We start from the raw sequence: 26,815 nt of genomic DNA on the forward strand, positions 1-26,815 counted from the left end.
CTGCAAATTTTAACTATATTTCTTGTACCACCTTGATGTCATCTTTGAGTTAATTAAAACTCCCTTTAAAGCTTAGTCTCTAGAAAGCATACAATTGATGCGCCCGTCGTGCTAATACGGCTCTGGACACCCTTGCTTGTGGCCCTATCATTTAGTCCCCGTACATGCCACCGAACATCCTAAGGTCAATGGACATGATGACAACATTTACACTCGAGGGAAGTCCTCGGAAGTCATACCTCAATGTACCTTACACTTAACCGGTGACATAGGCATCCCGAATGGGCCTGCCGAATAAAGTAGCTGAGGATGGCTGAAGGTCCACGACCCGACGTTTATGAAGCCCGGAAGCCCAATAAACATCGATATGGAAAATAGAGATAGGTTAGGAATAAAGAGTCTTGTAATAACACGGGCAGGATTCAAATAACCTCCCGGACTTTGTAACTTGTACGATACAAAAGTCTCGGCCCCACCTCCTATATAAAGGGGAGCCGAGGGAGAAAGAGAGGATCGAATCATTGTCAACACAAACCCTAATTTTCATAGTCGAGCACCTTTTCGGCTGAATCTTCGAGATCTACTTGCCCTCTACTTTCCGCGAAACCCTAGTCTACAACTTGTAGGCTTTGACAAGTTAAACCCTTGTCAATTGGCGCCGTCTGTGGGAATTGGAGGCGACAAGGAGCTGATCTCGATGGCATCGTCAACATCGACAACATCATCAGTAGCAAACAACGCGATGGACGGAGGTAAACATGTCAAACCTGATCCCGTCGATTTTGTTCCTCACCCTCCCGCTCGTTTGCATGCATATGCCGATCTGGAGGAGTCGACGGAGATGACGTTCGGGAGTTTCCACTTCCTCGTCGAGAAAGAAGGATCGCACCGTTTTGCGGCACCGATTTTTTCGGGGCCGTCAGCGGCCGATTCCGACTTTTCGGGATCACCAACATCAATCATCGAGTCAGGCGACAAGGAGGTTTCATCGTCAAGGTTCACCAAGCCCGCCATCGGCGGAGAACTCGCCGATATGTTCGGCAACATGTCTTTCGGGTCGTTCACGGGCTCCGATCTGAGCAGCGACTCGAAAAGCATCCACAGCTTCGAGTTCATCGACATATATACAACTATTCGGGAGGTCTTCGCCGATCTATCAGACGGTGTCACCAATCCAGAAGAAGAAAACAAAGCTACAATATATCATCAAATCTGTGTAATCGGTGAATCAAGTCATCCAGAAAAGGCGTCGGAGGCTTTCAATGATCTGGGCAATCCATACATCGATCCCGCCGATCTTACGCGAGGAACCGGAAATAAGTACGTCGGGACCACACCTCGCGGAAAAGTGCAGCTTCTGCAAGCAGCTTGGGATAGAGCTCAGAGAGCCATGGATGGCACGGAGCCGATGACCACAACAGCGACAACAGAAGAATTGCAAGCATATCAATATAGACTCGCTCGTGCCGGATGTGAACTAGAAAAACAAAGAAAGGTACTTGACTATAGAAGAGCCGCAACTTCCGCATCAAGTACGCGCAGGGCCAGTCTGAGCCGACAATCAGGAACTTCAGGAGCGGCGGCAGGGACACGATGTCCGCGTGGCAGGAAGACGGTGGCCGATGCATTGGAACCGTGTTGTACGGAGATGGGGGTGGCGGTGCAAACATGGGAAACATGGCTAATCGAAACCGCCGACAAGCGCTGTCGTTGTGTCAAGTTGTTATGTCAGCATTCCCTTATACTTGCCACGTTAGATTTTGATTAGTTAGAGGAGGGAGAAGGAAAAAAGAGAAGGTTGTCTTCCCTTAGCTAAGAGATGATCTCTTATGAAATAAGAGAAGGCTATTTTTCCTATTATACCACTTGTCTTCTCTTAGTCACATAATTTCCTATTAATAATAGTTAAATCTCATTTATTGCAAATGATAATAATAAGAGATAATGCACTGTATCACGTATATTTATCGTCTTCTCTACATAACGTGGACTACTAAGAGAAGGCGCACAATCTCTACCATTGTACATGCCCTAAGTACTACTCCAGGTTTTTTTTTTGCGGGGGAAGTACTACTCCAGGTTATTATGGACTACAGCGAGAGTCGGATACACGATCCGAATCGGCCTAGGTGAATAAAAATAGTCTGAACCTGATCAACTGTACATGATCGGCATTCCTCTTTCAGTTCCGATCACTGACTAGTCCAGAAAAGTACTTCCGTTTCCGTGATTGTGTGGCCAACTCGTGAAAAAAGTAATTTTATCAATTCTTTGTCGTCACGGTTGGAGCAGGGATCCCTGCAGAAAAAAAAACGGTTGGAGCAGGGCTTTTGGATTTGGTTCATCATCAAATTCGAGATTTGACACTTGGAATGCTATTTTTAAGTGTATTGATTTGGAAAGCACATAGTTCACAAATATTGCAAATTTTAGTACTCCCTCCTGCCGTGAATACTTTTCACACATATAACAAAATAATTTAAGCCAGAATGTGTCTAGATTTATTCAATCCCGTGCAATAAGTATTTGGGGCCGGAGGGAGTGCCGAAAAGATTCATCTTCCATCCAAATAGCCAACAAATCACACGACTGACATGTTCCAATTTGTATTACTTTGCCATGTACAAAGCTAGCCTTCTAGATTGATTCTTAGAACATCTTCACGGGTACCCCAAAAGGATGCCGGCAATAGCGCTAGATATGGCTTTTTTCGGGGCACACGTTGCCATCCTTTTTGGGGTGTCTGCCCCCACAGGCCGCCCATAAGACTTTTAGCCTCATAAAATTTAAACAAACCAACACAATTTTATTCAAAATTGGATTCAATATAAGCTTCCTTGATTTAACATAAAGTTCAATAAAATTGAAGTAAACCCCTAACCTAGGGACCTAATCGAAGGCATTATCGTCTAGCTTGTAGTTGTCGCCGTCATTATAGCCCGTGGTCATTGTCATTGTCTTTTCTCAAAAGTATGAAGAGAGGACGATGTCCTTGCCCTTGTTGCCTTCGAAATCGATGAACATGCCCATCTCCTACACAACACACCATTCAGTGTGCTTGTGTGTCGTTCGCAGAACAATATCGGTCGACAAGCAGTGATCTTGGGTGAGCTCCGACACGTCCGCGGACCGTGGGTCTTTCATCCATCGCAACTGCGCCTTCTCCTTCACCTTCTCCGACGACCATTGCAATGTGTTCTTTTGCTTGGGGAGCTCGAGGAAAAGGTGCCCGGTGGTGGTGACAGGGAGGCATCACCTTCTCTTTCTTCGAGAGGAGCGGCGGCGGTCGCCGAAAGGTGACAACCCTGGACTCCTTCGAAAACGACCTTGACGAAACTCCCTCACAACGATCTTAACGAGACTCCCGGTACCTCACCTTGGTAGCACCTCTCCCATCTATGATCATCCACCTTCATCGCCTCGCCGACAACAACACTCTATCATATCTTCCATGTCGCTCTGCCGAGCAACGATCACCTGCCGCCTCCTTAACGACTGCACGCCGCTGTCTCCACCAGACCGCTCTGCTGAGTGACGGTCGTCCGCCGCGAGGCGCTAGTAAGAGATTGCCTCCACTAAGACAAACGTGAATCCTTCACCTTACTATGATTACAAATTGTTAGCTTTGCCCCTACCGCCATGCACACGTTACAAGAGGTAAGCATCCAAGCAAAGAGCTGGATCGATTACAGCTGGCTTGACATGCACATCCTGATGACGGCTAAGCCTCGATTGTGTGGCCCGATCTCATGAATTGACCAAGAACATGAGGGGTGAGGGATGAACACGAAGAACGCGGCGAAGGACTCGATGAACGCACACAAAACACACACCAACCCGATACAATTCCGGTTTACTCCCGATAGTCCGAACCACTATCCCGATAGAATCTCTCGAGGGAAAGACACGAGGTTGAATCCCTGAGAGAAAGATCGGTATATGATCGATAGATTCACACGAGTGAGAGACCGAGGTAGAATTACAAGTATGAAAAATCAATCATATGTGGGGTGCCTTGATACAATTGATTTGATAATATAAGGAGGGGGTTTCCCTAATCCTAAAGAGACGGTGGAGGCATAAGTCTGGGTTTTCTCAAATTCAACTCTTACCTAATGAAGGGGGAGGTGGGAGCCTATATATCGGTAGCCACTAAGGAGGGATAGTTTAGGCATACAAGGGGTACATGGGTCTTGGCTCGAATTGACTTGTGGCTGGGGCTTCACTTAGTCCGGAGACTTCGTGTACGTAGGCCAGAGACTTCGGTCTTAATCTTCATGGTCCGGAGAGTCCGGTGTGAGTCGGCGAGGACGGAGACTCCGGTGTAGCTGCGCCTGGATTTTCTTCCATGCTTCCACGACCTCGGTTTTGAGTTCTCGAGCATCCGTGGCGTCCTTCACTTCCTCCGTACTTGGCGATGTATTCCTATCATGGTGATATATACGACAGAGGATGAATTAGCATACCATTCATGAGAGACAATTTTAGGCACGCATAAAGGAGAAGATTCACCTTTGCGTGACGTGTCGGCGTTGACGCACATGATGCGGTGAAGAACGAAGGTCGGGCTGCATCACATCCCCTCCCGGAACGCACACCCATGGGCGAATCTCCCCTTTAGGCAAGGCAGCCGCCCTACCTTGATTTTTGGTGAACACGGTAACACTGATTTCGAGTCGAAAAAGAAACTAGGTATTTAAAAAAAAATACTTATTACTACTTCACCACTACTAATAAAAGACCCAGAGGGTCTGATCCAACCAATCCTAGCCATTAATCCAGTCTATCTAACGTTCCAGGTCTATTCCGTGTTTTTTTCTCAGTTCTCTGTGAGGCCGTGATGCCGCCATTCCATCGCCGCTGTGGCCGCCTTACCGCCCCAGGCTCCCGTCGCATCCCTCCCAGGCTCCCAGCGCAGCGCTCCCACACTCCCGCCGTAGCCCTCCCCGGTGACCGCAGATATCTCACATGGGTGGAAGATGTGTTGAGCTCTCACCGGATCGGAAGCTCCCCTCCGTCCATCGTCGTGTTATCTGACCTGCAGCGGGATAGGTAAATCCTCCGGCTCCCTCCACTTCATGTTCTTCTCTTGTTGACTCAGTTCTGTACGAATGCTCATGTTAATTTTTTCTGCATCTGGATTTGGTTTTTGGTCAGGGCTTCCACACGATCTGGTTTGGTGTAAACTTGACTTTTTGTTTGAAGCTCTGTAAACTTGACTATTGGGTGTCCGCATGATGGTAGTGGATACAGAATTGCACATCAATCTATTAAACCACATTTGATGATTCAAATTTTATTGCAAAGCATATCGGATCCGTATTCCTAACATGGTATTCCCTCTCAATCCATACATCTGCACGTATTTCAGTCATTAGTTAACGCTTCATCCAAACACTATTCTTCAGAGTGTATTATTTTGCCAACACTGTATCCTGAAACGGGAGCTAAGCAATGTAGATTTTCTACATGCCACGAAATCAGAATGTTTTTTTATGAAGTTGTGGCATTGTCAATTCGACATTTGGTCACTGAGAAGTTGAGTCATGCCCACCTGCTATCGAACTTATTGTATACTCCGTACAAGTAAGCATTCTTCTTTGTATGTTCTCTAGCAACTCCTTTTCATGTTTCCATGATCGTCCCAAATGCTATCCTTAGAAGCCTATCATTTTTTACCTCTATCTAATGTTCCGCATATTTAACTCATGTATTTTTTTGATGTTTCCTTAAACAGTTCTTAATATACTTAGATGAAGTTATGTGCTAATGTTCAGTTTACTATGCACAAATCACCTAAGAGGATTTTCAGAAATATTGTATGTGGAGAGGGTTTGATCTGATCATTGGATTTTCTGATGCGGCAGGTTTTAAACCCATTACAAAAGCCTGGTTCAACTGCCTCCAGCCATTCTAGACCTTCCTCATTTGGGTACAAAGTACAGATGCTTTCAGGTATTTCAGGTATTGACATAGGTTTAGACGAGCATTCTCTATCAAATGTACAAAACTGATCTGTTGGGACCTTATATTTTATTCGTTCTGATTTGTGGGAACAATGTCTAAATTCCTAATGAAACTAGGTACCTTGGTGCAGTATAGGAATGTCATGAGGAGCTAAAATCACTTTTAAGGATATTTTCCCATTTTGTTCAAATAATTGTACGCACCCAAGAATACTTTTCCATGTATTGTGACCATATCAACTGGTGATTATACATGTTGCATATTTTACATTTCTTTAATTGCTGGAAAGTTTCAGACTACAAAATATGATGTTGTATTTCTGATAGCTTCTAAACAATTGATGTAGGAACTTTGGTTTACAATGCCCGGAAAGGTCAAAAGTAATACTACTGAACTTTCTGGTTATCTCATTCTTAATATTCAGAATGAACATCAACATGGAGGAAAGGGGAGGGAGCCATAGAGATTACAAATTTTATATTGCTGACGCAATATTTATTCTGATATTTGGAGGCATGTTGATTCATAACATGTGGTAATTCAGGTTATCTGTATTCATAGTGAATTACAAGCTTTCCATCAAATCCTTGGTTGACATGATATATAACTTTACGCTTGGCATGCATTTAATTTAATATATACTTAGACATGCATTCAGTTCATTTAGTTATCATATGAACCAGAAATAAACACACCTGAATTTACTTTGATCTACTGTTGGTTACACCTAAACTTGTCTGAGCCAGATTTTCTATGTTCGCTTTGTCATCATAATCATCCCCCTCTCTATGCTATTGTTGTGATAATCTATGAGGTGCAAGGATGTGCTAGGCCTGAAGCTAGAATAAAATATCCGTTGGTAGGAAGTTGAAGTGTCATTAGTTCATAAAGGGATAAGTAAATAGTCGATATTCCATTTTCATCATCTGATTCTCATCAAGCATGAGAATTAAGGTGCTGGTCAAAGTGTTGAGTTGTAAAAGCTCCATGTATAATCTCTATCTCTATGTCTACTTGTCTACTACTTATATAAAAGCAAGAACTGTGTGGGATACATTTAATCTCAGCCGTTAAACCATCAAAACCCAAGTGCTCAGATCATTTCCATGTTGAGTACCTCAACATATTTAGCACCTCCCAGATCCGCTAAACATACAATTCCCCGCAAATACCGCCTTCGTTGGCCTCTGCGTGTTACTCAGATCACCTCCACCGAAGCTTCCCGTCGTTTCCCAATCACCATCGTCCTCTGCCGCACCTTCCTCAGCAGTCGCCCTCCATCCTGTCATTCTAGGCGGTCTTCCTCCACAGCCCGCGCGCCCCGCCATCCTGCTCTACCGTCACCGACGCTGCCGTCAAGGGCGTCCTTCTCTCCCCATCTGTCATCGAGGCCAGCTGCCGCGATCCAGTTATCGTCGACTGACGAAGCATGAAGGAAAATTGATGGCACTGTCCAGTACATGCTCCTTTCACACACGGTAGCTGACGACTGTTCGCACAACATGTACTTAAACGGTGCCAGATTGCATATAAAGTAATTGTGTGGCAACTGGTTTCAGCGTGAAGGGAAGATGTCTTCGGTGTTTTTATGTGCCTTGCAGTGTAGTCCTTTTGACGGCGCGGACGGGTGCTTGTCCGACTGGGATGTACACGAAGATAGCTCCGTAGAGGTCAACGTGTCGCCCCCGCCGACTCCCGACTGTTATGAGCATGCCGACCATGATGACCTCTTGGTCAGGCGGGATCTGCAGTGTCTCCACCCGTCAACGATTAACCTTTGCATTTTGGTTTAGATGCGCTATAAAAGTTATATAGTGTGGTTTAAATTTAATCATTCAAGGGCATGAGCAGCATGATATTTCCCCTTACACAAGGATCACTTGAAAGCAAATGATTTGATATATCTTTCCTTGAAATCCGGAAATTATATGATATCAACCTTTTACCTGTGTGCATTTTTGTTTTAATTTTAGGAGCCAAGTTGATTATGTAAGATGGTCAGTATATTATATTAAATTAGGCTTATTGGTTCAAATATCATGGGTATTTCACATCCTGACTAAATATTTTCTGAAAAAAGTAGCAATATGCCAAGAAGGTAATACTTGGAGAGCACAAGTAACATGTTCCTAATCAGGCAACCATCTTTGATGCAGAGAATGATTTATTTGTGGACTGGAAGTCCTTGAAGATGGATGGATACAACAAATGCAGAGAACTACATGTTTTCCGGGCATAATGGAAATGTCAGAAGAAATGATTAACATTGTTATCTGCAGACAAATAAATGATGGTATGATTTTTGTTTTGGATCATTAATTAGAAGTTTCAGCCCATGTCATGAGTCATGATTAAGTTTGTAAAATTCTTGCTTATGATAGGACTGATATATTGCCAACAGTAGGTTGTTGCCAGTTAGGTGAAGAGTATTTATTATCAGGATGAGAGAAATAATTATATTTACCTTTCACGCTAAAACATTGTCTTGGATTTTTGTACAAAAGAATCTGACTGATGTTGCTCTTTGATCTATTACACTGTAATATAGACATGGGAGGGTACCTTAGAAAACTCTCCACCTCTTATGATTATGACAATATAATAATGCTCTACTTTGTCCACCACTTTAAACAACATTTGTGGTTTCTAGCTTTGCTATTTCTTTTGAGCACCAACAAGTGCAGGGGCAGTGTGCACTGCGGTGCAGGTTTGCCAAACCATTATTTTGTACATATACACTTCATTTCTAAAAGATACAAAGTATCAAATTTGGAGAGAGATTTATGTTCTTTCATGTGCCTATTGCAAGACTGACAGATTTCTTATTTGAATGGAAGGGTCCTTTGGATGACAGATAGAGTGCGGTGATATAAGGATGACATGGTATGGTTATGTTTGACAATCCAATAAGGGGATTTGTAACATATTTCTTTCATATGAATTTCGAGCTCTTAACATGTATGAGTGATCTGGCTAGATGATGCTCACCGATTTATTTTTGTTAATTTGAGGGTAATTCATCATAGTACTACATGAGGAAGAATATATATTATTTCATTACTATTCTTTGCTATTTGTGTACCACACCATTATCGTGCTTCTGGTTGATGACCGCTATCAATGCAAAGTTTGTATACGCCATGTAAACCCCATTGCACTATGTGAGATTTATCTGTGTGATGGATTAGACTATTTTATAGCTATTTGTTTCAAATAAATAAGGAAAATATTTTCAAAAGTTTTCGAGACAGTACATATAACTTCACAATATAGAAAGTGTGACTTATTTAGTATGTGTATTTGCATTAAATAAGACGTACGTGGCACGTGCAAGCTTACAAGTGGTATCTAAAAATTCACCGCCTTACCTCATATTATTTCCTTTGCCACTTCGCACACCTGAACCGAATCGACGAGCAGATAGAAGCCACCAGAAAAGATACTTCCTCCGGTCTTTTTTAATTGACTCGAATTTAGTACAAAGTTGTACTAAATCTGAGTCAATTAAAAGAGACCGGAGGGAGTATGTTTTTTCTCTGCCCATAGGCTTCATCGGTTGTTTTTCGATTTTTTTTTATAGCACCCAAATAGGCGGTTGCTTGACATGGTACAAGGAAACCAAAAAAAAAAAAAAAAACACTAACCGACAGTACTAATCCTAGACTTGGACTAGGAAACTAATCAAACAGTACACGGACATCGATCGTTGGTGTGTGTGTGTCCGATCGAACTAGTGATGCAGGCCTTGAAGCAGACCTCTGTATCGGCTGACCTTGTCTCGGAGCTCTCCGTCCTCCAAGCTCCTGAACACCTGGAGCGCGCGTACGCCGGCGGCGGCGGCGAGCCTGGGGCTGTTCCAGGGCGGATGGAAGCCGAGGTGGGCGGCGATGCGCTCCAGTCCAACGGGCAACTTCGGGCAGTCGGCCGCCATCCCGGCGACGTCGTAGACCTGGTCGCCCAGAAAGTGCCGCACGGCGCCGACGAACCCGGCCACGTCGTTCGGTAGCGGGCAGCCGCCGGTGACGATCTTGAGCAGGTAGGCAACGTGGTAGGCTCCCGTGTAGGTGACCCACGACAGGCCGCGCCAGTGCCCGATGAGGCCTGAGTAATTCAGCAGCATGGCGCCGAGGCTCCAGGCGTCGACGCCGTGGTTCGCGAACGTGTCGATGTCGAGGCCACGACCGGCGAGGTAGGCTAGGGAGTTCGCGTCGTGCGGATCAGAGTGGCGGCGGAAGTCCCGGAGGTTGAACTCCCAAGCTTCGGTCTTGCCGTCGCGGTCGCAGACGGCGATCCCGACCTGGAGCGGCTTGAGGGCGTCCACGTTGGACTTGAGGATGGGGTAGCGCTTCTCGTCGGTGAGGGCGTCTTGGTCCTTGCCGGGATGGTGGACGAGGCCCGGGTAGTGCACGTTGACGGCGACGTACCGGGCGCCCTCGGCAAAGTGACGGAGCCTGGCGGCCTCTTGGTGGAAGTTCCAGCCCCACACAGGGTGCACCAGGACGGGGACGTGTGGCGCCGGCATGGGGACGGGGCCTTGGAAAGAAGCCGGCGGCCGCGGAAACATCGAAAACATGACTCGACTGTGCGTTGCTGTTGTTTTGCTTTCGAAGATCTTCCGCTGCTATAGTGTCAACCTCTTCTGAAGTTGTGAGTACTCCGGCGGCGGAGTATATATAGTACTGTCTGAACAGTTGTAGCGGGAATCGGACACACGGTCCGGATCGGATGGTAATCGGTGAGCAAATCTATATCTATACCTAATAATAAAGGAGCTAAGGTTTCTGCCAAACCGTTTTGCCCTCCCACCAAAACACATAATACTGCACAACTGCCACTCACGTACCGGTTCGTTTAGTTAAAACTCAGATAAACTCGCGCGAACGAAGTGGGCCTAGGAAAATATGGGCCGAGCGAGCGAGTCGTACGTGCCTCCGATCGACCACCCTCCTCGACCCCGCACCGCCACCGCGTCCATTGGCCATAAATAGGGCTGCAAACCTTCGATCAAACTAAACCAAATCTCTTGCTCAATTCGGTCCTCTTTGAGCACCGGCCGGCCGATCCCTAGCACGTCCCCGTCAGATCCGGATGGGACGCCATGAGAGGGGCAGATGCAGAGGAGGGGCGGCGGGAAGAGGCCGCAGTAGCAGCCCCGCGAGCGGCGGTGGCGACTGGGTAGGGGGCCGGAGATCCCGCCGGACTCGAGGAAGCTAAAGGGCGTCCTGGACGACCGCACCAAGGCCGAAATCTGAGCGACGGATTCGCGAGATTGCTGGTGCCCTACTAATGTTTTGCCTGACGCCGGCCCTGGCGATCACGCACGAGTCAATGCTGCCAACCGGGTAGGCAGCCCATCGACCCAGTTCCTATTCGCTCAGTGCGTCAGTAGTCAGATTCCCTAGCCGGCCGGCGACGTGCACTACCAGTCTGCCTCGCGTTACGATGGCTGGAGCACTTGCAATGTGGTCTTGCTTTGCTCTTTGCACTTCAGGATCGGTACCATATAGCTGTACCCCAATCTGATTGTTTGTTGTTTATTCTGAAACTCAACTCGAAGGAGCAGTACAGATATCGAGTGGGCCGTGGGAGCAGTTGCAGCAGATATATCTGCCATTCCCTTTTGTAACGGCCAACAATTGTGTAGAGATTGGAGCGATTTGGAACTCCTAATCGCTATCAAACTCTAAATTTATTCAATAAACGAATGAAGCGTTTTGGTCATCATCCACACCAAACTGATGGTCTGCAGATTTCTAATAGAAACATGCGAGGATTTTATGTTAAGTTATTGGCTTTCTCTCTCCCTTCATCTGCGAGTAAATAGTGCATATATTAGTGTTATTTCTTATCTGGGTTATTAGAACACATATCCGTCTTTTGATATGACTGATGAAATTCATGTTTCCAAATTGTTGCAAACTTCCATTAGCTTAAAGATAACATATTGTGTCGTGTCATCTATTTTTTAACTACATCTATGGGAGGCCAACGCTAGAGGAAAACACGGGTCAATCAATTATACGAAGTCAAATTATGAGAGTATCAAGTGTTTCAGATGAATTACGCCAGAAAACTAAGAAGCCAGGAGGTCATCTATCTGGGATTGTCTTGCTTTGCTCATGTAAGTTTAACCATATTAGACTATGTTGTCTAGCTCAAAGTTGTTATTGTTATTATTTTTTTAGAATTGTATTTTGAGTTTGTTGCCGAGAATGGCGGCGCCGTAGCAACGCACGGGTACTGTGCTAGTCAATTTCTATGGGAAATACGGAGTCGCACAAGACAGTATAGAATCACATATGTACTATGTGTTAGAATTCACTACGATACCCTGTTTGGTTCAGATTAGAAGACTAACCGATTCGTTTTGGTGCCAGAAGAAAATAAGAGATGAGGCTTGTGGGCTCGTGCCGATCCATCGCATCGTTTCTGTTGGAATTTGTGGCTTTAATATTTTACATACTTACTACGTTACTAGCGGAATGCCCGCGCGTTGCTGCGCATTTAAAATAATATAACCACACTAGTAGAAACAAGGGCTTTGGTTTTTTGCTCCAAAGAGCTTTTGCACCGGATTTGGCACGAACCGGTGCGAAAAGGGTCATTAGCACCGGTTCGTGCGTTCTGGACGTCCAGGGGGCATTAGCACCGGTTCGTGCGGGATCTTTAGCACCGGTTCGTAACACGAACCGGTGTAAAAGGTTTTTCTGCTCCCCACGCACCTCCACCCCCCCTCCCCTGGATCGCCTTTTTTAACACTGTAAAATAGAAAAGAAAATGATAGAAAATTCAAAAAATTTAAAAGATAAAATCTTTTGAGATTCCTGTATGTTACACAACCTACTATTAGGGAAAATTAACAAATTTGAATTTCAATTTTTTTTGCAAAAAAAGTTTGAAAAATGGTAAAACCGCATTAACTTTTGCATACGACGTCGTAAAAAAACGTATAATATATCAAAATCATCGTGGGAAAAAGTTACATCCGAATTCACCGGGGTTAACCCGGTTAGCCAATTTTTAGATTCGCAAAATTCCAAATTAAAATATGAAAGCAGGAAGATTTTAGTTCTTTCTAGAAATTTAGGATTTTATATATTTTCTTATTTTTCAAAATTAAAATTAATAATTGCATCCTGCATAAAGATTACACTCTGCAAATTATAAGTTTTTCAAATTTTCAGGTTTTAGGTTTGGCAAAAAAATTAAAAAATTGAAAATAATTAAAAATAAATAAAAATAATACAAATTATAAAGTTAATGTTTATTTATTTATTCAAGATTATTATTATATCATTACTTTTGTTTATTAAAAGAATTATTTGAAATTCGAACAATAAAGAAATATGACATCGACCGATATGTTAATAGGATTGATACGATACTACTATCACATACATACGCGCGAAGCACTTGGATGCGGGATGGAAAGGAACTTGAAAGTTAAGCGTGCTAGTGCTAGAGTAGTGGGAGGATGGGTGATCGAGCGGGAAGTCTGAGCACGAGTAAGTAATTAGACTAGAGATAAGGGTAGTTAGAGACTAAACTTGTGAAATAACTAAAATATTAGAAATTCTGAAAAAAGGAAAAAAAGAGGGAGTGAAAAATAATTCGAATTTTTTTTACGGTAGCGGGGTTCACCGCGGCAGCGTTTTGAGATATTTTCCTGCCGCGGCAGACCCTTTACGAACCGGTGCTAAAGGTCCTCTCGGTCGGGCGCCCGGGGGCCGCCACGTGGTGCCCCCTTTAGCACCGGTTCGCAACTCAACCGGTGCAAAAGGGGGGTGCCTTTTGCACCGGATGCTTTGCACCGATTGGACATCCGGTGCATATGGCCCTTACCAACCGGTGCAAAAGCACCATTTTCCACTAGTGCCATAACATCACAATACTCGCGCGTTGCTGTGAATTTTAAATAGTATAACCATAAAACATCAAAATCATACGTTCATCCATCTGGAACATCTCTCAGTATTAGGCCTATTTTCAATGACACCGTCCCTCCACTTGTACATTTTTTGTTACTATAATTAATGGTAAATATATCATGACACCAAATAGCACAAGACTCCAGTCCATCAAAGTGGATTCTATACTTGTCAATGGCCTCCACATTTAACTATTTGTGTGCTAAACATGTTGGCTAAGAATGTTGAAGGCATAAATGGGAACGCACAACTCTCTCTACATGTCGAAATTTTCATAATGTGGAGTTTTATTTAAAAAAATCCGCAACTGCAGTTAATTGCTTTCAAGAAATATACAATATAAACGGGCCAAGAAGAAATAGTGTAAGCAAACGTGCAAAACATATTACGGGAAACAATAGTATATATATATATATAATTTTACCCTTGCCAATGTCACATTGCGCAGGTGAGAGGTGACTACAAAATTTGCTTTCCGAATTCTGCTTATTACATGTAACGCTGAAGTATAAGTGTACAACAAAACCTACTATTGACAGGGATGGCCATGATCTCGCATTGTGCATGCTGATTTCTGAGAAATTCTATTCGTGGAGCTTATTTCTTTTAGCAATAATCAACACATTTTGATAGCAATGGTCCGGCTCTTGAGATAGCTGGTCAATCATGGCAGGTGTTCAAATTCAGTCTTTGGCAAAGTACGGCGGCCATTTTTTCATAATATAGTGCATTGTATACACTATACACTCCTCTTCAGCACGGTTTTGCCTGAATAACCATGCTAATTAATCAATGGCAAAAATCATGATACTGCTTTGTGCTTTTGCGCACAAAAGGAAACTGAGAGACCTGCAGAGCAAACGGAGCAGCAAGCTGACCAAAAACGCTGACACGCCCGCCGCACATCGCTTTGATGGCCTTCCCGTCAATCCTTACGCGTCTGTGATCTTCTCCTTCGTGCACGCCGTCGCTGCTGTGGCGCCACCAGGAACGAGTCAGGGCAGCAGCAAAATTCATGAAGTAGCCGGAGGTCGGGGGCGCGTCGGCAGCGAGCAAAGGAATGCGGCGGCCGGAGGATCTATCGCGGGCGGGGCCACGGGATCATCAGAGGAAAGTGGGTGATGCTGGTAGGGCGATGCGGCTGAAGAAGGATTTCGCGTTGTCCTCCTCCACACCGGCCCCCTCCATTTTTTCTGATGTGTTGCTGCTTCGGCCAGCCATGTCGCGTGAGAAGTCTGGGGGCACGGGAAACTTCCGGCGAAGCGAGGGATCAACTCGCTGGCTGCCAATTAATGCCGTAGTGAAATCCTCAGACGAAATCGAATCCTCAATTGGGCTCTATCCAGTGGCGGACGCAGGAAAAAATTGGAGGGGGGGCACACCTAAAAAAAAAAAAAATTTTGCGTCTCCCACATTGTGAAAAACGTTTACCAAATAAAGTAATGAACAATATATAAAAAAAATGGATTGTCAACATTGAAATTCAATACATATATCAAATGTGCACGATTACAATATAGATAGTCCAAAACATGAAAAGAGTCTTACGTGATAGAATACATCGTCTAAAGTGTCGATTTTTACCCTTTTTATTTGTTGTTGGGAAAGCATGCTCACATGGTTGGCAATTTGGCATGGACCTTTTAGGATATATCATCTCCGAACAACATCTTGAATATTAACATCATAAGTTAAAATACGAATCCTTTCCCCCGAATCATGTGAAAGAAAGTGAGCATCATATCCTTTCCCACGGATCATGTGGAAGAAAGTGAGCATCATATCCTTTCCCCAGGATGTGGTGTTCTCTTCAATTTCAATCTCGCTCTCGATATCGGATTGGACCGGAGGTGCGGCATCAAGGTATGTCAACAAAAGCTCACAATCTTCGGTTCTTCATCATCTACGACTATGTAAGTGACTTCATTTCTACGAGTATCAAACTACTTATTTTAACATTCGCATAGAGAATAGATAAATAGCAGAGGCAATTTTATGTCCTAAACACTTAACAATAACAAATGAAAATAGCAACAGTCAACAGAGAATAGCAGCAGTTAGTGGTTCATGGTGAGCAGCCGACGCGTACATGCGCTGGCTGCTGGACTGCTTATAGCCCAACAGCGGCGACCGGCAGGGAGAGCGGCGGCAGAGGGAGTCCAGGCAGGCGACGACGGGCGGACAGCAGCGCCGGAGAGGCAGAGAGCGTCGAGGTGTTGCCAATAGGGGCGGGCGGCGGCGACGGCGGGCAGTGGGGAATCGCGTGAGGTCCGTTCGTGAGTTCGTGACCTGGTTCTTTGGTCCGTGAGTTCGTAAAATCGTCTTCGACGAACGGACTGAGAATTGGGCTAATTGGGCTTTTTCCCCAGGGGTACCAGAAAAACTTCAGAAATTCTGGGTGGGCCACGGCCCCCCGGCCCCCCCGCTACGTACGCCCATGGCTCTATCCCCAATTCTTGCCCATCGATGCCGTCCTCCCTTCCTTATGTTCTCAAGCGGCGCGTCGGGGAGAAAAGAAGAGGGTAGGATTGGGATTGAACCGGTATATTTCACTTTGCGGTGGCATACTTGTAATATTTTGTTGGGTGCTGATTAATTCGGTTTTTTTACGTATGACGGACGACCGATCCCGATGGACTGTTTTGATGGCGCAGCAATCCGGTTTTTCTCTAAGTATGACTATCGGTTTTTTGGTTTTTTTAATTGACGAAAATTAAATTGGTTTTTCTGATCTACCAACACCACTGGTCCGTAACTTATTAGTACAGACTAGTACAAATGCCCGTGCGTTGCCACGGGTCTCAAATTTTTTTTTTTCTTAATGCACATATATAGGATGGCATTAAACCCTGTGAGCAACATCTTCAACCGAGAAAGAAATATCTCCTACACGGATACTATACTGGTTACTTACTCCATCAAGCAGTCATCAGTTGAATCCTCAATTGCTTCGATATTCATCAGCATATGTCAAGGAAATCGTTTATGGCTCCAATCCATGTTTCGCCACACACCAAGTTAAACTCATTGCACTTGATGAAAACATGTGTTCCTCCTCACTTCTATAGTTATAGTAAAATGTCTTCCCATGATATCTTTAGGTTTTGACAACCATGTAGTTTGGCATTCAATTAAAGTGCATTTAGAGAAGACGTATTTTATAGCAACGAGTTTTCAAATACATTTAGCATACTGATACATATTGAGAAGCCATAGTTTTGCAGCCACATACACATAACCAAACTTTCTTTTTAAGCCTTAATTATCTTGAAACTTTGCTTGAGTCATGACACTGCAAAAATATAAAAGAAACTCACACCCAAACTGGGACACGACCACCCTATTAGTGCCTCTTGCCTGCCTCCCCACTCTCGACCTTCCCAATTTCTACCTCCCTCCATTTTCCTTTGGTCAAGAATCCTTTCCTTGCCTCCCCACTAACGGGACCGAATTGCCCAGCCCTGCCTTCCAGCCGCTAGCCTCGACGAGCGCCTTCTCCCCACCGCTGCCGCCATTACCTATCCCTGGTGGTACGCCCATGTTTCTTCTCCGCCGCTTGTCGTTGGTTATGGCACTCGGGGGAGGAGGCTCGCGGTAGGCCCACAACCCAACGCTTGACGTCATGAAAGAGGAATGACAGACCTTATCTCAACCGGATATGTGGTACACATGTAATCATCTGCATATGTTTAGCATAGGTTAATTGGTGACCTCACAGAAGCCATATATTACAATATGATAATTCAATAAGCCAAACCTATAAGCATATGCCTTGTAAATGAAAATTATCCACTGTCACTAATAGATTTTCCGGAAAAGAATCTCATAATACTGAGAGAAGACATCATAGTTTGAGGTGATGATGGAAATATCAATTGTCATGCATTTGCAGTATTTGGAACGTAAATTTGAGGGAGGTGAACATGCCTTTCTCTCATAGCACCATAGAAATTAAATTCCTAAAAAGGGAAAAAAGTCAAGTACAGTTAGGTAGCATGTAATCTATGGGACAATTGTAGTTACCACTTCTTCCTAGTTAACCTTCCTGGTTATATCTATAAACTTCTACTGAACAATACATCCCTATGCTTCGAATATCAAAATTGAAACAATTCCCAAACCACCTCCACATCATCGGAAATTTGCATAATCGAAAAAGCAACTTAAAAAAATTAGGCAAAAGCTGAAAACCAAAAAACTTGATATTCATTGTACCTAGGAAATATTAGCCCAAATGAACAAACCAAAAACTTGATATTTAGCTTGCAGACTATTTCGGAGAAAATTTTACTTATATCCCCATGCGTCTTACAACATACTCAATTCGGTAATAATAACAATCTAAGTTCCTCAATGTAATCTTTGCATATAGGACATGCTTCCACATCGGTTAGGGATTATTAATAAATAGAGAAATGGTATTACTTTGGCAGAGAAAACCGTGACTTACATGCATTTCAATATCTACAACCTGCCGAGGGTTGAACTCAGCGAACTTTCGAATACCAACCAGGATCTTCCTCCTCAAAACATACCAATGTGCCAATACAACACTACTGCGGACGCAGACACTGAAAGAAGAACCTGTAATTAGTTATACATCCAATATTTTCCCAAACAGACGCATTGCCCCCACCGATTGGCATGCTCCCGAGCCAATGCTAGCTGAAAATACAAGCAGTATAAGCTAGCATCTATCCAGGACAAACTGCCAACATCCAGACTACCAAATTCGCTTCTAACTACATGTGGATGTGTCGTTGTTGTGTTGGAACGAGCAGAATCATGGACACAAACAAGTTTTGAATCTCCATCAATTTCCTACGATTTTTTATTTATTTATAAAACACATGAAGATATCTGTATTTATGTACAGAATCAGCGTAAGCAGCAATATCTGAGGTGGGATACAACTAACCCGAAGTCTGTTAAAAATAGAGTTTTTTTCTCTCTTTTCCCAGTCATGTAAATTTAACAGGTATTTGCAAGGATTCAACTGAACCTGTCGTAGTGGTTAAATCATTGAAATTCTTACTTAGACACTCTAAATTTAGTCACATAACTTAATTTTAATAAGGTATAGATGCCAAGTAGATAAAGGCAAATGAATGTAGGATATTGCTTAGGAATATTTGCCTGTTAGAAAAGGTGCAGCAATTTAGGCACACCGGTCATTCAGCAAAATGATGTGCTAGTTAACAACGAATAATGGAAATATTTCGAACCAGCAAATCCTAAACTGATATCATCAAGAATTACACTGCCCTATCTGGAGAAAACAATTACAATATTACACATTATTATCCTTCGACAATACAATCATATCTAAGATACATTCAGGAAAGGAATGCATATATACACCATTAGGTCAGTCAGATTATTAAATTAAGAGTAGATATTTGTTGCCCCGGGATGCTATTAGCCTCCATTTCATATCACAAAACTATGAATTTGGAACAGAATTTAGGGTATCTCAAACAGAGTAGGAACAATGGATACCTTGATCATCAGCTGGTCCACACGCATTATCAAATTTCTATGTGGGAACATACCGAAGGTCAGTCTCCTAGAACGGATAGACCTCAACCACTGTTGGGCACCCACAGGAGATCTCACTGGCACTTAGAGGCCGGCACGGGCAGAATAGCCTAATGTTTGCCCTCACCTCAATGCGCTCATTGTACAAGCGTCTGCACAATCCATCAAGTTCTTCTTCAAGCCATCAAACCTTGGTAGGTTCACAATTAAAAGTCGGCAGCTTCTGCTTGTCGTCTGGCAATGATCAACAATTGCAAAAAAAAGTTCTTAGTCAAGAAACTTCATTTTCTGAATCACTGAAGAAGAATAACAAAGCAAAATGACCAATCTAGTGCCCATACATTCCTACTATACATTCTCCAATGATTAAACATAGGTGAACCTACCCAGACATGCAGACAGTATCATATGCAGACAGTATCATAAGCTTCAGGTTCAGTAAACATGTTTGGAGTTTCAAGCTTATCCATAAACATTCTCCTGTTCCCCTTGTTATTAGATAAAAATCATAGCTTAAACCTCATGTGATTGGAATTAAGTCAGTAATTTTGTATGTGACATGAACCACCATCTATCTATCTCAGAGAAATGAATTGTAGCACAGTAAAACAAAGTTGGGTTAAGTAAGCAAGCATTACATAAAACTTATCCATAGGCCGTTGTTGAATTCATTTTCTAATATAAAACACAGAACAATATATTGCAATAAGAAATACGGGAATAGCTTTTACAATCATATTTGTCCTTGTTATATATTATTGAACGATAACAAGGCTTCTCACCGGAAGACGATTGTGACCAGCTGGTGGCCTATGCGCCCCAGTTAAAAAATATATACTCCGTATATATCTTTGATCTTCATGTGAAATAATCATCAGCAACTCTTGACGCTTGATTTTGACGAAAGCTGAATACTTCAATGGTGTGTTGTACTTCTGTTGATGTAGCCTGCACACCTTTGCAATGATTACATGAACAACTACCCAGAAAACTAACTTCTGTTTACGAACTGCCATCCATCAGACAAACTTCTGTAGACAAAAATTATGAGAACAACTACCCTGAAAACTAAGGATTCTTTAAGAGCTGATTTGTCCAGATACTTAATCGATCATATGCAAATTATTTAATCGGTGTTATGCTACAATTTAGCAAAGTGTTCGCACTGATGTATATATTACTTACCACTGAAGAATCCTATCTAAACTGAGACGAACTATTGAAAATGTGATATAGATTTGGTACAGCCGTACAGAGAGAGTACTCCAGAAGGAGTAAATTGCAAGACAGTGACTCACCGCATCAGGCTCACCTGGGATGTGGATGTGGCACGCGAACAGATCTTCAGGAGCCGCTTGCTGCTTTGGTCTCGCAGGTGAGGGACAAACAAAGACTTGGCACCACCATGGATTGGGGTCGAAGACCTAGCGCTGCCGCTACAGATCTTGCTGAGGTCGTAGGTGTGGCACAATCGAAGGGGGAGAGCTCGGAGGAGGATTCACTCGTGGTCAGCGGAACCACCACCTCCATCATCAACTCGCCAAGCACCGCATCCATTCCACCAAAATCAGCAAACATCGGCCCCTTCTAGCCACCAATCGCCGCGAGTGAGGGTGGTGTAGCGCGTGCGGAGCATGTCGTCTTTGGTGACGGTTGAAGGCGAAGGTCGGAGAGGGCGAGGCGAGCGCGCACCGTTGCCGTCGTCGTGCTCGGAGAAGTGGGGGTGGCGGACCAGGGACGAAGCGCGAACCATCATCTGAAGTGAGCGGCGGCGGCGGGGTGAAACCCTAGCTCGGACGCTTGGCTCCTCCCTCGGTAACTATTGTTCCGGACGAGCAGGGGTTGTGACCTTCACGACTCCACGCGGCTGGGAAATCTTGGATTCTTGGCCAGCGAAGGATTTGGGCCAGGCCCATAGGAGCGATGCGCTATGCGCGACGACGAAACGACGAAGGGATTGTTGTAGTGGCAGAATAGGGAACATATTCGTGCTTTTTAAGTAGTGTAGAAAGGCGAAGGTCGGAGAGGGCGAGGCGAGCGCGCACCGTTGCCGTCGTCGTGCTCGGAGAAGTGGGGGTGGCGGACCAGGGACGAAGCGCGAACCATCATCTGAAGTGAGCGGCGGCGGCGGGGTGAAACCCTAGCTCGGACGCTTGGCTCCTCCCTCGGTAACTATTGTTCCGGACGAGCAGGGTTGTGACCTTCACGACTCCACGCGGCTGGGAAATCTTGGATTCTTGGCCAGCGAAGGATTTGGGCCAGGCCCATAGGAGCGATGCGCTATGCGCGACGACGAAACGACGAAGGGATTGTTGTAGTGGCAGAATAGGGAACATATTCGTGCTTTTTAAGTAGTGTAGAAAGGCGAAGGTCGGAGAGGGCGAGGCGAGCGCGCACCGTTGCCGTCGTCGTGCTCGGAGAAGTGGGGGTGGCGGACCAGGGACGAAGCGCGAACCATCATCTGAAGTGAGCGGCGGCGGCGGGGTGAAACCCTAGCTCGGACGCTTGGCTCCTCCCTCGGTAACTATTGTTCCGGACGAGCAGGGTTGTGACCTTCACGACTCCACGCGGCTGGGAAATCTTGGATTCTTGGCCAGCGAAGGATTTGGGCCAGGCCCATAGGAGCGATGCGCTATGCGCGACGACGAAACGACGAAGGGATTGTTGTAGTGGCAGAATAGGGAACATATTCGTGCTTTTTAAGTAGTGTAGATTATACTTCTGAAATTAAAAGAAAATATATTCATGAAAATAACATGAAACAATTGAACCGGAATTGTAGTTAAGTGAAATATATATTTAAGTAAGCCGGTACGGCTATACTAAAACGCTGTGTATGTGAGTATGTTGCGATTACGTCCAGGATGGCGTATAGCGTTGAATGTCAGGTTGTCCATACAATTGGCTCTGTAGATTGTTAAAGCATGTGAGTTTAATTTTAAATTTAAACTCGACGCATGATTCACATCGTATTTAGGACCTAATTAATTAACCATTGGGCTTATTAGATGATTGTTAATGATTTGGTTGGTTTAACAATTCACTGAGTTTTATCTGAAAATAGATGACAATATCTGAAGTTTGAAGTCTATATAAAGATCCTTAGAGCATCTTTAATAGGCATCATATAAAGCGCGCGAGAGGTAAAGCCAGCGCTCCAGCAAATGCTGCAAAATCGAGTGCGGGCAAAGTTTTTTAGGCGCGCGGGATATTGGTGCGTCGCGTGAGTCAAATTTGGTGCACCGGCTCCAGCGTATTGAAAAATGCGAGGCTGCACGCAAAGAGCCAACTACTGAGCTAAAAAATCTGCACTCGCGCAGCCTCTCCACTCCATTTCCTACAAGCTTGCCAAGCAACTGAGCCCGCCAAATAACCGGTGTTGCTACCCGGCTACTGCAGCGGCCGTTCCCCAGCGTCATGCGGACACCCGGGAGGCACCTTCGCTACGTTCCCTGCCGCCGGGGGCTTAGAGCATCTCCAGTCGCGTTTCCCAAACTGCCTCCCAAAGCGATTTGGGGCGAGCTGTAACAGCCCAGGATAATACCCCTATTAGGTTTTGCCTGATGTTTTTCTTTCATGCATCATCATGCCATCATGCATATTATTATCCGCAAAATTATTTTATTAAACTTTATTTTGTTGCCAAAAGTATTCTTTCCTTTTCATCCCAAAATTAAATCCATATTTTTCTAGTAATTTCTGGTACCAAAACTATTTTTAAAATGTTTTAAAAGCAACCAGAAAAATAAACAGAAAAACATTTTGTTAAATTAAAAAAAGGAGAAGGCAACCAACCGGCTAGGCCCAAGTGGCCCCAACCGAGGCCACCAACTCCCCAGCCCGACCCACGTGGAACCCACCGGTGGAGAAACCCTAACCCTCCTGGCTTTTTTGCACTCCTAGCCCCCGCCGCCGGCCTGGCCTTTTTGCTCAAAACCCCCCCCCCCTTTCTCTTTCTCTGGCCCGGTCCTCCCACCTCTCATCCCTCTGCGCTCTCTGCCGCACGCGACCAAGAGCCGCGCGACCCCGACCCCGTTCGCTCTCCTCCCCGACGCTCCTTTCCTCGCCTCGCTCTCCCTCTCCCTCTCAGCATCTCCTAAGCCTCCGGCCGCCGCGCCGCAGCACCACCCCGGCCGTGCACCGCCACCTCGCTGGTGCCTCTCCCCTCTGACCTCGCGCGTGGCGCCCTCCTTCTTGCCCCGCTTTCTCCCTGCACCGCGCCGTTGACCGCCGCGAGCTCGTCTGCCCTGCCCGCGCGGCGCCTCCTCCCTGTCACGGACGTCCTCAACGCCAAGTTCTGCGCCCCGTCGCCACCCGCTCGCCACCGAGAGTCAGGGCCGTCAGCACCACGTGGTTCTGCTCCGACCCGCACCGCCAAGGACTCCGTGACCCTGTTTTTCTGCCGGTGGTCGTCTGCACCTTGGACGCCCCGTCCTGCTGTCGCCTGCTGGTTTGTTCCCACCGGCGCACCGCCCTCGAGCTCGTCCCGGCGCCACCCGCATGGCCTCCTCCGAGCCGAACGCACCCTCTCCGCGCACGTCCCCGAACTCCTGGTCAACCGTTCGTCCCTGGTCTTTGTTGATTTGGTTGGATGTTTCCAACACGTGGTGATGTTGGTTCTGTGGTGTTTGGCATTGGCCACTCCCCACATTTTGTTTCAGCTTGTCTCTCCTGTGTCATGGTGTCGCTGTGGTGATGGCGTGCAACTCGCCCAGGGCGCAAATGTTCTTCCGATTTTCTCCCCGTGAAACCAAGTGCGCCCATGCAACCGGAAGGAGAACCGAAGACCTCGATCACGGAACGCCAAGACCTTCGTCACGGAGCCGAAGTTCTTCTTCCTCTCCGAACCCGAATCCAGCGACCACCTTTGTTCCGATACCGTGAGGCCCCGATCCTAAGCCAATCCTACTTTATAAATGTGCCATACATAACTTGTTGCATTCATCATATCAACATGTGTTGCATCGCATATCTTGTGGTTGTGTGGGTAATAGCGATCCACCTAATAATTAAATATGGAATTGTGCGGGATTATTATTTTATACCGGTTCCATTTAAATTTACGTAGCGCACCCATGCCATGTCTTTACCATGCTAACCAACATTTAATATGCGGGGTAGAAAAATAACTCGAACTTAATAATTGTGTGTCGGGATTCCGATTCCGCTTAATATGGATAAGTTGCATCGCATCGTGTTTGCCATGCCATGTGTTGACGCGTAAAGCACACGCCCGTTGGGAACCCCAAGTGGAAGGTGTGATGCGTACAACAGCAAGTTTCCCTCAGTAAGAAACCAAGGTTTATCGAACCAGTAGGAGATGAAGACCACGTGAAGGTTGTTGGCGGAGGAGTGTAGTGCGGCGCAACACCAGGGATTCCGGCGCCAACGTGGAACATGCACAACACAATCAAAATACATTGCCCCAACTTAACAGTGAGGTTGTTAATCTCACCGGCTTGCTGTAAACAAAGGATTAAACGTATGGTGTGGAGAATGATGTTTGCTTGTGAAGAACAACAGAGAACAGAGATTGCAGTTGATTGTATTTCAGATGTAAATAATGGACCGGGGTCCACAGTTCACTAGTGGTGTCTCTCCAATAAGAAATAGCATGTTGGGTGAACAAATTACAGTTGGGCAATTGACAAATACAGAGGGCATAACAATGCACATACATATCATGATGACTACTATGAGATTTACTTAGGGCATTACGACAAAGTACATAGACCTCTATCCAGCATGCATCTATGCCTAAAAAGTCCACCTTCGGGTTAGCATCCGCACCCCTTCGAGTATTAAGTTGCAAACAACAAACAATTGCATTAAGTATGGTGCGTAATGTAATCAACACAAATATCCTTAGACAAAGCATTGATGATTTATCCTTAGTGGCAACAGCACATCCACAACCTTAGAACTTTCTATCACTGTCCCAGATTCAATGGAGGCATGAACCCACTATCGAGCATAAATACTCCCTCTTGGAGTCACAAGTATCAACTTGGCCAGAGCCTCTACTAGCAACGGAGAGCATGCAAGATCATAAACAACACATATATGATAGATCAATAATCAACTTGACATAGTATTCCATATTCATCGGATCCCAACAAACACAACATGTAGCATTACAAATAGACGATCTTGATCATGATAGGCAGCTCACAAGATCTAAACATGATAGCACATGAGGAGAAGACAACCATCTAGCTACTGGTATGGACCCATAGTCCAAGGATGAACTACTCACACATCAGTCCGGAGGCGATCATGGTGATGTAGAGTCCTCCGGGTGATGATTCCCCTCTCCGGCAGGGTGCCGGAGGCGATCTCCTAAATCCTCCGAGATGGGATTGGCGGCGGCGGCGTCTCTGGAACTTTTTCTGTATCGTGGCTCTCGGTAATAGGGTTTTCGCGCCGGAGAGTATAAGTAGGCGGAAGGGCAGAGTCGGAGGAGGCACGGGGGCCCCACACCATAGGCCGGCGCGGGCCCCTCCCTGGCCGCGCCGCCCTATGGTTAGGGCGCCTCGTGTCCCCACTTCGTATCCTCTTCGGTCTTCTGGAAGCTCCATGGAAAAATAAGACCCTGGGCGTTCGTTTCGTCCAATTCCGAGAATATTTCCTATGTAGGATTTCTGAAACCAAAAACAGCACAAAACAGGAACTGGCGCTTCGGCATCTTGTTAATAGGTTAGTGCCGGAAAATGCATAATAATGATGTAATGTGTGTATAAAACATGTGAGTATTGTCATAAAACTAGCATGGAACATAAGAAATTATAGATACGTTTGAGACGTATCAAGCATCCCCAAGCTTAGTTCCTACTCGCCCTCGAGTAGGTAAACGATAACAAGGATAATTTCTGAAGTGACATGCTATCATAATCTTGATCAATACTATTGTAAAGCATATGAGATGAATGAAGTGATTCGAAGCAATGGTAAAGATAATGACTAAATAACTGAATCATATAGCAAAGACTTTTCATGAATAGTACTTTCAAGACAAGCATCAATAAGTCTTGCATAGGAGTTAACTCATAAAGCAATAAATTCTTAGTAGAAAGTTTTGAAGCAACACAAAGGAAGATATAAGTTTCAGCGGTTGCTTTCAACTTCAACATGTATATCTCATGGATAATTGTCAACACAAAGTAATATGATGAATGCAAATAAGCAAGTATGTAGGAATCAATGCACACAGTTGACACAAGTGTTTGCTTCTAAGATAGAAGGAAGTAGGTAAACTGACTCAACATGAAGTAAAAGAAAAGCCCTTCGCAGAGGGAAGCATGGATTACTATTTTTGTGCTAGAGCTTTTATTTTGAAAACATAGAAACAATTTTGTCAACGGTAGTAATAATTCATATGTGTT

The 26,815-nt window shown here is 44.9% G+C and overlaps 1 protein-coding gene and 1 long non-coding RNA gene across 2 annotated transcripts; one reads left to right on the forward strand and one right to left on the reverse strand.

Annotated features, from left to right (window-relative positions):
• Positions 1-4,954: 4,954 nt before the first annotated feature.
• LOC124683019 lies at positions 4,955-9,030 on the forward strand. The gene is made up of 5 exons (XR_006996532.1): positions 4,955-5,052; positions 5,868-5,964; positions 6,314-6,502; positions 8,124-8,260; positions 8,805-9,030. It is a non-coding gene; the product is annotated as an uncharacterized LOC124683019 (long non-coding RNA).
• A 667-nt stretch (positions 9,031-9,697) lies between these two features.
• Positions 9,698-10,489, reverse strand: LOC124654441 (probable CCR4-associated factor 1 homolog 11). The gene has a single exon (XM_047193442.1). It carries the CDS (start codon positions 10,487-10,489, stop codon positions 9,698-9,700), a length of 792 nt encoding a protein of 263 aa, XP_047049398.1.
• Between the last annotated feature and the right edge of the window lie 16,326 nt (positions 10,490-26,815).

This window comes from Lolium rigidum, chromosome 1 (assembly GCF_022539505.1).
Source record: "Lolium rigidum isolate FL_2022 chromosome 1, APGP_CSIRO_Lrig_0.1, whole genome shotgun sequence".
NCBI lineage: Eukaryota > Viridiplantae > Streptophyta > Magnoliopsida > Poales > Poaceae > Lolium > Lolium rigidum.